The following is a 15,470-nucleotide window of genomic DNA, read 5'->3' on the forward strand; positions in this document are numbered from 1 at the left end:
AAAGGAGACTTACAGTGACAAAAAAACTCAACTTCAACCACCAAAAACCGACCACCTTTCAAACTCATCCAAACATCAAATCCTAAAAAAAAGCGTTAAAAGTATCATCCAAAGTATCTTCTTCCTTCCCTGCTTACCTGTTCTTCAATTCCTTCTTAAACCTTATCCTCCTTCCCTTTCTCCCCTTCCGTCTTCCGAAACTTTAAAGATTGAGTTTTCAGACCCCCCCAAAAAGAGTACTAGGTTTTTACCATACTCGGCTCGTGTAGCCAACAACATGACCCCCAAGAACCTTAAGGGTTCAAGGGTTGATCAGGATGGCTGGTCGAAAACCATAGAGATGGAGGATATTGAAGCCTCCGGTTCGTCTATGGCCCAGTCGGGTTCTCCTGACCGTTCTCAAACTCCGACTCAGTCGGACTTCTCTCACAATCCTCCTCTCACTCAGTCCCGTCACAACCCCCAAAACCCTGAAAATGGGTTTCTCAGTGCGATTGCTGAGATCTTCGCCCATCCTAACCAAGATGGAAGCATATTTATAAACGCGGAGAAGGTCAAAACCTTGTCCCCTCTATTAGCGATTGAAAAGATCGTTAGTGTTCAAACTCTCTCCGCTGTGGAGCAGGTCACCAAACGTTTAGACTCCATGGAGAAGTCAATAAACTCTGTAGTTCGTTTGGAACCTAAAAATAGTCCGTCTTGGGCTTCAGCTACCAAAAAGAATACTCCAGTGGTTCCCCACCCGGCTTCTATTCGCCCTCCTCCCACAAATAGGGTGTTGAACGAATTTAAATCCGCTTTTTTTATCATTTGTAAAACCATCCCGGACTCTCGTCCATTCTTCCAAATGTCTCCTCCGGAGATAACCAAAAAAGTGAATGATGTTCTTAAAGACATCAAAGCTGTTACAGCTGATGGGTCTAACATCAAAGTTAAAGGTGTGGCCCGGTTACCCTCGGGTGACTTTAAATTCTTTACTCAAACTCGTTTTGCAGCAAATTGGCTGCTTGAACATAAACACGAGTGGACTCATTTGTGTGATCCCACCCTTATCACTCCCCCCTTGACCTTTCCGGTTATTCTTCATTCGGTCCCTATCTCTTTTACTCCGGCCAACAAATCTACTCTTGCTGATTTGTGCAAAGAGAATAATATTCATCCTGACCACATTCAAAGTGCTCGATGGCTGGGCAATCCACAAGCTGAGAAAAAGTCTCACGGTTCAATAATTGTCAATTTTCACGATAAGGATCTTGCACGAAAGATCGAAAAAGGTAGTCTTTTTTTTAATTATTTACCCTTGACCGGTGCCCACTATAAGAAGTCTCCTCTCCAATGTTTCCAGTGCCTAGAAATAGGTCATACTGCTCAAATATGTAAGAATACTCCTCTTTGTAAACATTGTGGTGACCCCCACAATTCGAAAGATTGTCAATCCGACATTGGTAGTGAGAAATGTGTGAAATGTATTCAGTATGAAAAGAAAATGTATCCCTCATCTGAGTTTGACAATGATAACATCCAGTTTTATCATTCCCCGCTGAGTCTTAAGTGTCCCTTAAAAACCAAGAATTTTCGTCCCAAAATTGTTAATCAATGATGAGTCAAATCCCATTGTATCCAAACCCTCAATCCCTTCCTATTATCGATCCTATTCAGTCAGAATCTCCGTCTAAATCGACTTCGCCAAACCTCAAGATCTTGCAACTGAACTGCCACAATTCCTTCAATGTCACCTCGAATGCTCTCAACTCTGATTCAAAGTTTTCGATCCTTATCCTTCAAGAGCCATGGGTCAATCCTCACACTCTGAAACTCCCATACTACGACAATTGGTCATGTATTCTTGACCCAAATCATTCGCCATCCGATTACAACAATAAACACCGTATTTGTTTCTTTTTCGATAAATCGTTCTCGTCGGCTGAGATTATTCAAATTAAAGATGGTACTCGACTCCTATCCGCTATTGATCTGTCAATCAAGCTAGAGAAAATCAAAAAAAATCGTCTTATCAATTTATACAATCCACCTAGAACCTTCGAAGGAATCAGTCAACTCACTGAATGGATGGAACAGCACAACGATCGCAGTATCCCTTCCTTTATTTTCATGGACTCTAACCTTCATCATCATTCGTGGAATCCCCCGAACTACAAACACACCCATCAACAGTCAAAAGAAATGATCAAAATATGCGGTCGAAACGGCTTCAAAATCATCTCAGAGAAGGGGAAGCCTACGTTTATCAACAGAAGGACCAGTCCAACTGTTATCGACCTCACATGGGGTAATTTCAATGCAATAAAATTTGTAGAGTCGTGTAATACATCTTCTGTCAATTTCGGATCGGATCATCAGGCTATTGTTCTTCAGTTAAACTTTAACCCTCATCCTATTCCTCTTACGCGGCTGTCGGTTGATATAAAGATGTTAGATAGAGAAAAATTTTGTGATAATTTGTCGGAAGCGGTCAAAAGTCTTACATTGTTTCCTCTTTTAAGTACAGCTGATATTGATGTTTTTGTTAAAAAGCTAACGAGTTCTATCCAAAATTCAGTCGATAAACAGAAAAAGATCGTCAAGGTCAACAAAGTCAAGTTTAAGTCGTGGTGGGACAACAAAATTTTATCACCCATTATCAAAAATAGGAACCAAGCTCGAAAGTGGATGCTTGTTGCCCATTCAGTCCAAGCTTGCGATTGTTTTCACTACTGGCAGAAAATCTTCAAGGATAAGGTTTTTGAATTAAAAAGGAATCATTGGCGAAAGTTTTTAGCAGAGTGCAAAGATCATCAACTGTTCAAAGCTTATAAGTTTACTAAACCAAGCAGCAGCGGTAATATTGCGCCATTGCTGAACGAACAGGATGAACTAACCTCGGATAAAGAAGAACAAGCTCACCTTTTATTTAAAGGAACATCCGAAGTCCCTGTTAATTGTGATATTAGCGATATAATACCGCCTGACTTTTCCAACCCCTTTTTCTTTCCCGACGTTTCTATCCCCGAAGTTGATAATATTCTCTCCAAACTTCCGAAAAAAAAGGCCTGTGGGCATGATGATATTGCTAATGAAATTCTTTTTTGGAGCAAAAAAATAATCATTCCTTTGTTAGTTAAACTGTTCTCGGCGTGTCTACATTTGGGGTATTTTCCCGAATATTGGAGACATGCGATAACGGTCATCATTCGTAAAGCGGACAAAGAATCATATGCGCTTCCGGGTTCCTACCGGCCGATAGCATTGCTGTCGTGTATGGGAAAGGTTTTTGAAAGTCTAATCACGAAACGCATTACCTACTGGGCTGAGAATAATAATATACTAGCTCAAGGTCATTTTGGAGGAAGAGCGAATCGAAGTACTGACGATGCTAACATTTTCTTGTCATCCTGGATTCGACATAAATGGAGAGAGAATAAAGTTGTTTCAGCTCTTTTTCTCGGTGTCAAATCAGCATATCCATCTGTCGTCAAAGAACGCCTCATCGATACTCTTATCAAGCATAGTATCCCCTCTTACCTGGCAGCCATTATCCATTCCCTTCTCACAGATCGAACCACCTCACTCCGGATGGACGACTATCTCTCTCCGTCTTTCAAGTTGAGATGCGGTCTTCCTCAAGGTTCCCCTCTATCCCCCATTCTCTACATTATTTATAATTCAAAACTTCTTATCAGTAATCCCCTTGATCTGAATCAAGATAAAATATCTCTTGGGTTTATTGATGACGTCACTCACTTTGTTGCGGAGAAACGATTCGATAACAGTATAGCTGCCTTGGAAATAGAAGGTCAAAGATCGCTAGGATGGGGCAGAAAAAATAATGCCATTTTTGATAAAAAGAAAGCAAAGTTTATGGTTTTTACTCACAGATCGATAAATACTCGTCCTTTTCGTCTCGGCGATGTCGAGATGGATCGCTCTGATTCAGTCAAATACCTTGGAATTATTTTGGATTCCCGCCTTTCGTTCAAATTTCACCTCGACAAAGTCAAAAAGTGCGGAATCAACACGATTAATCAACTTAATAGAATTTCTCGATGCTCTTTTGGGCTAGGCTTACAACAATCTCGCACTCTAATCATCAGCGTCCTCCGCTCCAGGGTTCTGTATGGTTGTCCTATTTGGGCTTCTAAAAGGAATGAGGCTTCAGTTAAGAACGTTATTAGTAAAATTGACAATCAAGCTAACAGAGTTATTTTAGGGGTCTTTAAAACTACCCCATGTAAATTCCTCGAGAGAGATTCACCTTTGATCCCCTTCTTTGACATATTAAAAAGGAAGAATCATTTGTATTTTTGTAAGAGATTAACAGCTACAGACGATCATCCAATAAAGCGAATTATTCAAAAGGAAATCGATAACTCACCTCGCAGCCACCTTTCGTCCATCCACAATGTGTTTGACAAACACCTCTTCTCGGATTACGATCTCCAATCAATCGAATCCATCAAACAACACATTGTTCCGCCTTCGTCAAAATTCAAAATCGAAGTTAACAATCTAAATGTCGATAAAGGAAAAGCAAAAAGTATTATTACTAATCAAATTTCTGATAAAAGAAATAAAAATGAGATTCTATTATTTACAGATGGGTCGAACATCCCGGAACAAGGTGCAGCCTCGGCAGCCCTGCTCAATAATCGAGTTTTTTTCGCCTGTAGGATTAACGATGCTGATAAGGTATCTGCTTTTGAGGCGGAGGTTCAAGCAGTTAATATTGGGCTCGACTTGATTAAGAACGAATTTATCAAAAATAATTTACCATTTTCTAACCAGATTAGTGTTTATTCAGACAACCAGGCTACGCTTCAAGTTATCGGTCTTCCGCCTCGAGCAAAATCTAATCAGTCAATTTTTATTCAAATCTTCGATAAACTGGAATTCCTAATTTCAGCTCTTCAATTCTCGGTTTCGCTTTGTTGGTGTCCGGCACACGTCGGCATCCTGGAAAACGAAAGGGTGGATCAATTAGCAAAATCCGCTACTAAAGGAAACGCACTTTTCGATCTCGATCCTCAACCCAGAACACTTTCAAACATTCAACAGCTTATTCGATCAAAATTCAGATTCAACAAGAAGAAACAACCAATCAGACGAAATCAAATTTCACTCACCAATTCTCCGACAAAAGTTTTCGAGGCGTTAAATCGTTTAGAGAGAGGATTAAGCTCGACAATCTATCAGCTTCGGTCGGGTCATTCTCCTCTCAACGACTTCCTATATCACATCGACAAACTCGAATCACCAGATTGCAATTTCTGTCATTCACCGGAAACAGTTAAACATTATCTTATCGATTGTAAAAAATATCAAAAACAAAGAAGAAGATTCAAGTCAATGTTAATAGCAAATAAAATTAATATCAATCCGAATTCAGTTAAAGACTTACTCGACAATACTTCAACGTTCGATCCACTTTCGAAATTTATCACCGAAACCAATCGATTCAAAAATATCAAAACTTATATCGAAGAAGAAGAAGAGTAGAAGTTATCAGTTTCATTAGTTTCATTCTCCTTTTTATTAGATGACTTACTATTTTTAATTGTGTTCGTTTTCGAATGTACTCGGTGGGAGAGATCGGGCTGGATCCTAGTGGGGGTCGGGGTCGGTCAACTTCCTGCCCGCTTACATCATCAGGGTATGTGGTCTGGGCAACCATATAACACGCTGTCTGGGCAACAGTCGTGACGGAAGTTGGCTGGAGTCGGCTTTCGCGAAGTTTCAGACTCGTTTAAAGAGAAGGATTTTCATTTTTATCACTTTCTTTGGGCGCGTCTTTTCTTTTTCTTTTTCTCAAAAATCACTCGGATTAAAATCAACCAGTCAAAGTTATAAATAACCATTGTTATTCAATCATGTATTCTTTTCAAAACGTCATCGCATGTATTTACATAACCTAGTATTCACCTAGTGCGCAATGTCAAATCAATAAGCACTAAAAAAAAAAAAAAAAAAAAAAAAAAAAAAAAAAAACACCTCGATGACAGGTGTGTACAGGTCATCGAGAGGTGTGATTAGTATCTGGTGATGACCATTGATCACAAGTGCATCCGTATGGACCCGTATGAGTGAACATCAAGGCGCAACAGCGCCATGCATCCAACGTTGTTTTTGGACAAGTGAATGGGAAGTGATAAACATTTTGAGAATGGCCATACGAGAGCAGGACCGCCGCCTTGCAGGAATGAACGGAGGGCCCGTCTTTGTGATGCTCCAAAGGCGTTCCTTTCTTCTGGTTGGTAACTTGCATATCAAGGGTCGTCCCAAGAAGTTGACACTTGTGGGTCGGACATACACCGAACGTTTGGCGCGAGGCTGTCTTAGTGGGGAACTTTCTGCCAGTGAGGCTCGGCTGTGACCACCGTCTCATCGACCCTTCCCATAAACCAGACTTGGCCGAAAACGCTTTCCCGAGACACGACCCTCACGGCGCACGAATGTCGTCGGAAAACTAGAAGAAAGCTTGATTGTAACCGCCCGAGCCCACACATCAATCCGCAGCCTTGTGTCGACCAAAGCAACTTCCTCCATACCTCGAAAAAAAACATGTCCAACGAGTTGCCCGGCGAGGTCCTTCATGCTCTAGGCCCACCCATCGACTGGAAGTCCGTATTCTCATCCTGCTTTCTTCAAAAACGCAGTCTCATCGATCGGTGCTGATCTTCGCCACTTTTAATTCCTCTGTTTGTGACCAAATAAAATGCAGGTATGAGATGAGACGGGAAGCCCAGCAGATCCTGCCGTCCATCTATCTCGGCCCTTATCAAGCTAGCATAGATCTAGCCAGTCTCGAGAGGAACGGGATCACCGACATCTGCTGCATATTCGAGTCCAGAGAGGCGTGCGTTTCGTTTGTTTTTAAAAGAAGGGGAAAACAGAAACCTCCGATCGGATCGGATTTCTATAGTGCTTTTTTGCTGATCTGGTTTTTCTTCTTTCCATCAACTTGGCCGATCTCTTCATCAACTCGTCGGCTTATCCACATTCGCCCTGCTCATCAACACTTCAAATCGACGCATTATCTGTCCAGTCACCTCTTCAAGCCCCGTTTTCCTGACCGATTCCAATACTTAACCCTGGATATTCGAGACGCAACGGACCAACAACTAATATCGATCTTCCCAAAGTTCGTTCCTACATGATTATCTTCTCACCCAAAAGAAAACCCTTCCACTGCACTTGGTTTCTCGAATTAATTGATAAATTATTCTGATTTTTTTTTTTTTTTTTTTTGCTTACGATGACCTAGAGCGAAAGAGTTCATAGACACCGCACTTCAGCGGAATGGACGGGTGCTCATTCATTGTGGTGATGGTCTTAGCCGCTCACCCGCAATAATGTGACCAGATCCCCCACTCTATGCACCGAAGTCTTCATTCTGGGCTGATCTCTGCTTGATTCTTCTGTAGGACGGCGTATGTCATGGCTAGTTACAATGTGTCATCTGAAGCAGCTTTCCAGTTGAGTATCTAGCTCTTTAAACTAGTTTTTTGCACAGCGATTTGGTTCTGATATTCTTTATTTCTTAGCTTTGTTCAATCACGGCGATTTTGTGTCTCTCCGAACATGGGCTTTCTGCATCAACTAGACGTAAGTCGATCTCCCGAGCCCAGATCCCAAGAAGATTTCTCTAAAGATAGACCAAGAACCTTGAATTGGACAGGCGTATGAACCGATCTGTCAGGCCACCCATTCCATGGCCCAACACTGCCAACCGAGCTCGGAGCGACCCAGCATACGGCGCAAACGGTCCGACATTGAAGATGCCGACTCTCAGACATCGTCAAGACCAGCTCCGTGAGCCCGATCTTATTCTCTTCGCATCATCCGTATTGCTCTTTCCTTATGCTCATCCCCAAGAATCGCTCTATCCTGCTTGTAGCGGAATCGATGTCGAAGCACAACAGCAACTTCCCACCTGGGGTACCAACCTACGCTAGAACATCCATCCGTCCAGGCGTTTCATCGACACCCATGGAACTCGACCTGCTCTCGCCTTCCTGCACACAAATCTTGTCTTTTGTTCAAGATTCTGTTGTTTGTGAATCCCCTGTGCGGAAAAAAAAATTACTTTGTCTTGTCAAATATGGCGTGTGTTGTTTCCCCTCGCTTGATTCTCGTATTCACTGGATCATCTGTTGTTCTTTGATATATACCAGATCAAATTTTTCGCTTCCCCTCTTCACTCTCTGTCTCTTTTCCTTGCCTCAGCTTCTTTACTTATGTGTTTGAATTGACTTGAGTGTATGTATGTGCTTCGCCGGTAGAGATCGCCCAGTGGACCCGAGTCGTACACGGCACCCGTTGGCGGGTCCCGGCGGTAGAGGACTGCGGTGCTGCAGCATGTTTCATCCCTCCGAGGCACATTATGACGAGCAGCTGCCGGCGGACGTAGGCTGTCTGACGGGCCTAGCGGTGGGGCGTCCTCCGTTCGGGGGAGTTCTGGTGGGAACGGGGGAGTTTTGGTGGGAATACATAGCGCTTGGCTGGTGGGCAAGCCACCCCTCCCCAAGCTTTTGACGGCGGACTGCAACAGCCGTGTAGCTCGTGCACGGCCGCAAGCTCGGCGGCCGGCCCCTCTGCCGTTGCCGGCTGCAGGTGGTGGTTGGCGGTCAACGCTTCCTGATGGCATGTTGCCGCCATGCCCGCCGGCGGGTCAAGCCATGTTTGCCGGCAGACCGACCGGGCAAGTCAGGTAGCCTGAAGTCGAGTGAGCTTGGCCTGAGCTTGAGTGTTGGCGGTGGTCAGTTTGGCGGCAAGCGCCAATCTGCCGGCCTCTCGTCAATTATGACGATTTTTATACTTTTAAGCCATCGAAGACCTGCAACCTGCAGGATATAAATACACGGCCGGCGCTGTTTGACGCCCAAAGTACGGCAGTTTTGCTGTCCTCGCGCTTCAGTTTGACCCCGCGGGGAATGATGATGTGAGTACGGGGCGCACGTTTTCCGCAAACAACCCAGCATGCGGACAGCTTACCACCCAGTGTCATTACGGTCCGACTGCTGGCCATCCAGCGGAACGTTGACTGGTTTGGTCATCACATTGGGTGCTCTGACGCTATCTAGACAGCCAACAGTAACCCATAACTCTGTCAGATGACCAACACTGTGCGGTCATTGGAGTGGTACACAGGCACACGGTAGGCAATCCAGTGGTTTGACCAAGCCTCGCCCATTGTGCAAACCTCTCAAGATACAGAGCCGGGGTGTAGTGCATTACTCTAAGGCTTTTGAACGGCTGCTGAGACACACTCTTGATTGCTCACAATTGCTTACTTGGCTGAGACTTCATTATATTCTAATTTTTAGCTGGGGACTTATTTATTTAAATACAAGCTATTTGAGGATCAGATCAATGGTACATAGTCATTAGAGAAACAAAGAGATTGTCTGATGGGACAGAACAGATGAGCTGGACTCAATATACAAGTGGTTCAACCTTGAAACGAGGATTGAAAGCCCTGATCGGGCTTGGGAGGAGAGCAAGCACAATCAAGAAGGGATTGATAATGAAGAATGTATGAGGTGGAGGGGGGAGGGGATTAGAGCAAGGCACGATTGAGGGGAGAGGATGAGAGCGAGATGAGATGGAGAGCAAGGCGAGGGTATGAGAGGGGGATCGGATGGAGGCAAGAGGATGGAGGCGAGAGGATAGAGGCGAGAGGATAGAGGCGAGAGGATGGAGGCGAGAAGATGGAGGCGAGAAGATGGAGGCGAGAAGATGGAGGCGAGAAGATGGAGGCGAGAGGATGGAGGCGAGATCATTGATGGGAGACCGAGAGGGACAGGGAGGGGAGGAGAGGCGAAGGACTTTATATGTTGTATTCTAAAACAGATGACGTCACATCTGCTGCACTCACGGGCATGGTTGCTTGCCCTTCATTGATGGGGTGAGTTTTTGCTTGCGGTTCTCTAACTTATTGCCCCAAGGGGTTATTCAATGGGACCATGGGGTTGTGAAAGTTTGACCAAATCAGTCTGCTAATGTCACCGAGCTGGACATGAGGTCTGCAATGAGGCACAGTGAGGCACTCACTGATGACTGCAACAGAGATGACTGAAGTATATCGGTTCCAAGGACCACTTCAACTGTTTGGTGGCCTTGGCGGTAAGCACACCGTACTATCATCTCTTACGAAGCTGGGCCACCGACCAAGGCCGGCAAATAGGCAGCATGCCGCCGACCCCTCAACCTCGCCGGTTGGCGTGCTGTGGTTTCAAGTCAGAGAGCTGTTTTTCTGGCCTGGCCGACTCTTTGACCCAATGCGAGTTCGCAGATCGCGCCGGCCGTGTAGCTCATCCCGGCCCACTTCCCTCCTCACTCGCACCACGCTCCGCCCCCGGTTTCCCCCATGGCTTCTCCATCGTCGAAGAAACGGACCCACAAAAATGCCCAATACTTTCAGGTGTTTATCTTTCATATCGATATGTTCACACTCATGAATCTTACAGGCTCGATCGCCATGTGGCCCTCAAAGTGACCAGAGCATCAAAAGCATACACTGAAGTGGCCCAGAATGAGACCAAGCTCCACCAGCGCGCCGCCACTGCGAATCCGTGGTCGCACTGCTCGACCACTTCACCCACGAGGGTCCGAACGGCACCCATGTGTGCATGGTCTTCGAGCCCCTGGGCGAGAGCCTTGCGGTGCTCAACAGCCCGTTCGGCAAGGGCGGGATGCCCGCGCCGCTCGTCCGGCAGATCGGCCGGGACTAGCTGCACCGCGAATGCGGCATCGTCCACACCGGCATCAAGGCCGAAAACGTCGCCGTCTCCATCCCAAACATCGAGAACCTCATCCGCGCCGGGCTCCAAGACCCTCGAAAAACCGAGGGCGACCCCAGGACGTCGTCTCCCTTCCTGGCCTCCCAGATCCACACCACCCGCCTTGAAGAGAACGAGCAGCGTGACTACAGCTCCATCTCCGTCAAGCTCTGCGACCTCGGAAACGGCCCTTCTCCGGCCACCAAGGATGCAGACGTTGGGATCCAAACCGCTGCCTATCGCAGTCCCGAGGTCACATCATCGAGGCTCCGTGGGACCGCCGGGTGGACATTTGGAGCCTCGGCTGTCTGGTCAGTGTTCGGCGTCGCATCTGATCGAGTGTTCCGATGATATTGCACATGCGAGAGGACCGATGAGCTGAAGCCTGATTGTTCGGCGGTCGTTTAGATCTTCGAGCTCTTGTCCGGGAGCCACCTCTTCCACACTCCGGCGGACTATAACCGGGACGATCATCTCAATCAGATCGTCGACATGTTAGGCACGTTTCCGTTCGACATGATCACGGCCGGGGAGTATATTCCCCTGCACATCTTTGATATGGGTAAGCCGATCTTATCTTTTTTTTGATGGTCATATCCAACCAAAGTTTTCCCGGGGCAAAGCCCCAAACGATCCAGGCTGATGATTGGCGTCTCTTGTTGCGCTGCGTGTCGCTCTGCTAGAGATCATGAAGAAGATGCAGAATATAGAGGACTGGTGTCTGCGCAAGATGATGGCCTTCAACGGGTTCGAGAGCGAGATCATCGGGTGCTTGGAGGCCATCTTGATCGTCGACCCCGCCAAGCGTCCCGAAGCTGGACAGATCCTCAACGACCCAGACCACTGGCTGGGCCCTGAGAAAACCACGTGAATTGCACGTGGCTATCGGTCCATCACGTCTCCATCTGAATTCCGTGCTCGTCTCTCTCTCTCCAGCGTTACTCGTCACGGTAAACTGTCCGGCTTGTCTGTGTTCCTTGGCCCTTGAACTTCTCACTTGTACCCTCCTACGGTCCTGTCCTGTTTACCCGACACAACAAATACCGGTCACCTGTCTAGCGTTATGGTGTTGCAAGGCCGTCTGGGCACATGCCAAAGTCTGGCCAAAGAAAGGCCAAGCGCGCGTGCCCGATCCTAAAGCCCGCTTGGCCGATTGGCAAGCCTGCCTGGCACACGCCCACCCTCTGCTTGGCACAACGCAAACCTGGCGGGGCTCGTAATAGAGCCCTGATGGGCCCAGGCCAAGCAAAGGCGCCAGGCCACTGAAAATATTGGCCAGCATGCTGTTGGGTGTGCAGACCGGTCATCACGCAGGAAAGACTGGAGGACTCCCGTTGCCTAAAAATGGCTTGATTTATCAGGTGGGCGGCACCCGGTATTCCCACCGCCGAGGAGGCATCCCGTGAGCCGGACCCGCTTCCGGCTCATCGGGGGTTTATCCCCTCACACTTGCCTGGTCAGTGGTATAATGACTCCTTCTGGAGCTTATATACAGTGCGGGTGAAACTTTCAACTCGGGTCACGTGCTATTTTTGGGCTATGTAATCTAGTGCAACAAGTCGGGTTATTCAGGGGGGCGGCGGCGGGATGTTTCTACGACATATTTGTTAGTCCAATGAATGATCTAACGGGTATGACAAGACAAGAAAAAAAAGCAATATCTTCTATATAATGAGCCAACTGACGAGCACCAGAAATCATCAACTGTTTTTGCTAGGTCGGATAATTCAAGGCATGTAACAGTCTCCCTCCCGCCAAGGGTATCCGCAAACGCGCGATGCACATTTCATGCTAATTGGAATACCAAGTAGGCAATTACTTCCTGTTTGGCATGCACCACTCAGAAAACTCAGCCTAAAAGTTTTTATTTCTACCTCAAAGTTAGTCTGTTACCTCCCCTCAAATCACATATCAGTCACTAACAATTTATGAACACATTGGTACCAGTATATTTCCGTTGCATAACCTCAAGACTACCTCGAAATAAAGAGAAATGGAGATGAGAACCAACTTGTTCATTCTGTCAACTTGGTTGGCGTTTCTTGTTTTGAAGAACAGTGGTATCCCCATGGAAGAATTTTGGACTAAGCTCCCAGACCTTCCTGAAGCAGCACATTTGGCGATCACAGACATTCCTGAAGCATCACAGTCGGCGACTGACCCAAAGTGGGACCCGATGGCGCGTGCCCGAAAGCTGGAGAAGGAGTACGATCTCTCTCGCCAAATCGTAATTGCGTCCAAATACAAGGCAAAGGAGGAATGTACGGTGGTGACAGCATTTGACGAGGACAAAAAAATTAATCTTCGTTTGGAAAAGGGCGGTGACTGGGAAAATACCAAAGATGATACTGCAATAAGATGGTTCACTATGTCGAACGAATCCTCTACTCCAGTCGCCTATACCCTATTTCACACCTCTAGTAGATATGTAATTCCTGAAAGAAAACTCGATCCAGGCGGAAGTGAGAACGTCGCATCCGGAAAACGTTTCACCGATGGAACGATACGCTTATTTGCTAGGGCTTGCTAGATGATGCCTCCATAACTCCGTGCTGAGGAGCTCACGCGGCCGAAAACGTACCAGCGTGGAACGACAACCTTGGCTCATCCCCGAACTTGACTAGGTCCCTCCTCGCCTGAGGCTCTGCCGGAGGGACTTGTGACTAATCAGCAATGTTGGTATGAGAGATCCGGATAATTGACCAACCACACTCGCCGTTATGTTCCTCATTACTCCGTCATTTCCCAACCCCTCCTCACAAGACCCTTTTTTTCTGAACAAAATTCCTCTCAACAAAATTTTCATGTATTTTTTATTGCAGGTATCCAGCTCAGCTATTTTTTTAAAAAAAAAATGAATTTCAGAATCAAAAACAAAATAATTGTGATGTTCATCACCTAACTGCATCTCATCTTGATTTTGTTTTGTATTTGCATAGTGCACAGACCCAACCATCTTTGGCCCCAATTCAAGCTACAAGAATTGGTGAAAAAAAGAGGTGCACATCCAAGTTACTTAAATCCACACAAACATGGAAACCTAGATCTAAGTTTTGGCGCATTTTTCATTAACAAAGACCACAACAGGTGAGCACACAATTTGGACAATACACACAGCTGTTGAAAATATCCCCAAAGACCCAAAGGCCCTATGGATGACCCTCCAGCTGTGCAAAAGCAACAAGCAAAAAAGGGCCAGTTGTGAAAGTCTCTGTGAAAGAGATGGGAAGGAGCAGCGGTGGGCAGATATGTTATGGTACATTACGGGGGCAATTTTGGATACCGTAACTATTTTTAATTATCCATATCTGCCCTCCGGGATAACGTACATTCTTTTTTACTGTATTGTAATGTAACGTAACCCACAGATGGGGTACTGTTTTTGCAGCCATGTTAACGTAACTTTGCTGTGAATCAAGCGCGGTTAACGTAATTTTGGGGCGTTACAATATCTGTAATGTTGTAAGACTCAAAAGTGGTTGTGAAACCCTTTTGCTGAATGGTGAAGGGTATGATGGAGGTGCAAAACTCTGCCCTTCTGCTATCAGATAACAAGACCCACCAAGCTAAGCTTGGCAAGTTTTAATCAAGTGATAGGTCTGGTCTAGTTCCAGATGAGGTTGTTTGATGACAGGTCTGTGAGAGTTGAGAGTGAGTTCAGTAGTTATTTGCAAATATAAGGTTTGTAGTGATGGTATTAGTAAGTGTGAAGGGTGGTACGTAAATAACTGGGGAATACTGAGCTGAGGGAAAAACAACTGGGGAGGAGAGAGCTCCTTATATAGACAAATGTGAGGGATTTTAGCTACAAGGGGGACCCTGGATGAGGGATTTTAGCTGGTGGGCTGCGTACAAGTGGTGTCAGAAGATACTACACCAGGAAAAAACAATGATCACTTGTCTGCAAGTGACATCAAAAAGTACAAAGGCCCCTTTTTACTTTGCTATGTCACTTGTTGGCAAGTGATTGTTCTTTTTTCCTGGTGCTAAATACAGGCAAAAAGTGGGGTGAGAAATGAAAGATGATGTCATACTAATGCAAGGAGTGCATAAACAAAGCGGGGAAATGTCAAATACAGGGGTACTTCATGCAAGGGGTGCATGAGTGGTGTCAGACTAATGCAAGGAGTGCAGAAATGGGGTCAGAAGACTGCATGCAGCTGCAAGGGGTGCATAAATGAGGTGGGGACATGTCAAATAAAGAGGAAATGGGGTTGGTCCCCTGCGTATGCAGTGGATTTAAGAGGGATATAAAAGAGTATGTGTTGGGCTGTTGCTGAGTATGTGTATACCTGGGAAAGGTGACTTGAGGGGTGTGACAGGTTGATGACTGGGGCTGGCCGTGTCCATGAGGGTCCAAGAGGGTGTAACTTCCAATCCAGCGGGGTTCCAGTGACGCTTCCAGTGGTGACTAGGGGTAAAATTGGCCGTAGAATCCATTTCTGAGGTCCATTTGGTGGTATCTTGACGCCTAGGGTGAGTAAATATATGTATGAAAAAAAACTTTTGATTTTGCACTTTTCCGTCTACCACAACGTCAGAAGACCCCTCTTACTACATGTGTTGGGGCACCCACAGCTACAAAGGGGACTGTTTATTCCCTTCCAGGGTGGGAGTTGAACGCGCAAAATACACAGAAGCTGGCAGGCACCTAACCGGCCCCTTACCAGCTGGTCTAACACTGCGGGCATCTCG

General features: G+C 46.1%; 3 protein-coding genes across 3 annotated transcripts; all 3 read left to right on the forward strand.

Moving 5' to 3' along the window:
- Window positions 1-6,555: 6,555 nt before the first annotated feature.
- Window positions 6,556-7,949, forward strand: PtA15_5A659 (uncharacterized protein; the record flags this gene model as incomplete). The annotated part of the gene is made up of 8 exons (XM_053169443.1): window positions 6,556-6,614; window positions 6,716-6,850; window positions 7,040-7,135; window positions 7,259-7,348; window positions 7,419-7,469; window positions 7,539-7,599; window positions 7,673-7,806; window positions 7,892-7,949. The coding sequence occupies 8 exons, from the start codon at window positions 6,556-6,558 to the stop codon at window positions 7,947-7,949; spliced, it is 684 nt and encodes a 227-aa protein (XP_053020640.1).
- Window positions 7,950-10,064: 2,115 nt separating this feature from the next.
- PtA15_5A660 (uncharacterized protein) lies at window positions 10,065-11,763 on the forward strand (the record flags this gene model as incomplete). The annotated part of the gene is made up of 6 exons (XM_053169445.1): window positions 10,065-10,211; window positions 10,282-10,602; window positions 10,728-11,099; window positions 11,184-11,337; window positions 11,459-11,642; window positions 11,712-11,763. The coding sequence occupies 6 exons, from the start codon at window positions 10,065-10,067 to the stop codon at window positions 11,761-11,763; spliced, it is 1,230 nt and encodes a 409-aa protein (XP_053020641.1).
- A 1,080-nt stretch (window positions 11,764-12,843) lies between these two features.
- PtA15_5A661 (uncharacterized protein) lies at window positions 12,844-15,430 on the forward strand (the record flags this gene model as incomplete). Its single annotated transcript, XM_053169446.1, has 2 exons — window positions 12,844-13,036; window positions 15,384-15,430. The coding sequence occupies 2 exons, from the start codon at window positions 12,844-12,846 to the stop codon at window positions 15,428-15,430; spliced, it is 240 nt and encodes a 79-aa protein (XP_053020642.1).
- Window positions 15,431-15,470: the final 40 nt, after the last annotated feature.

This window comes from Puccinia triticina, chromosome 5A (assembly GCF_026914185.1).
Source record: "Puccinia triticina chromosome 5A, complete sequence".
NCBI lineage: Eukaryota > Fungi > Basidiomycota > Pucciniomycetes > Pucciniales > Pucciniaceae > Puccinia > Puccinia triticina.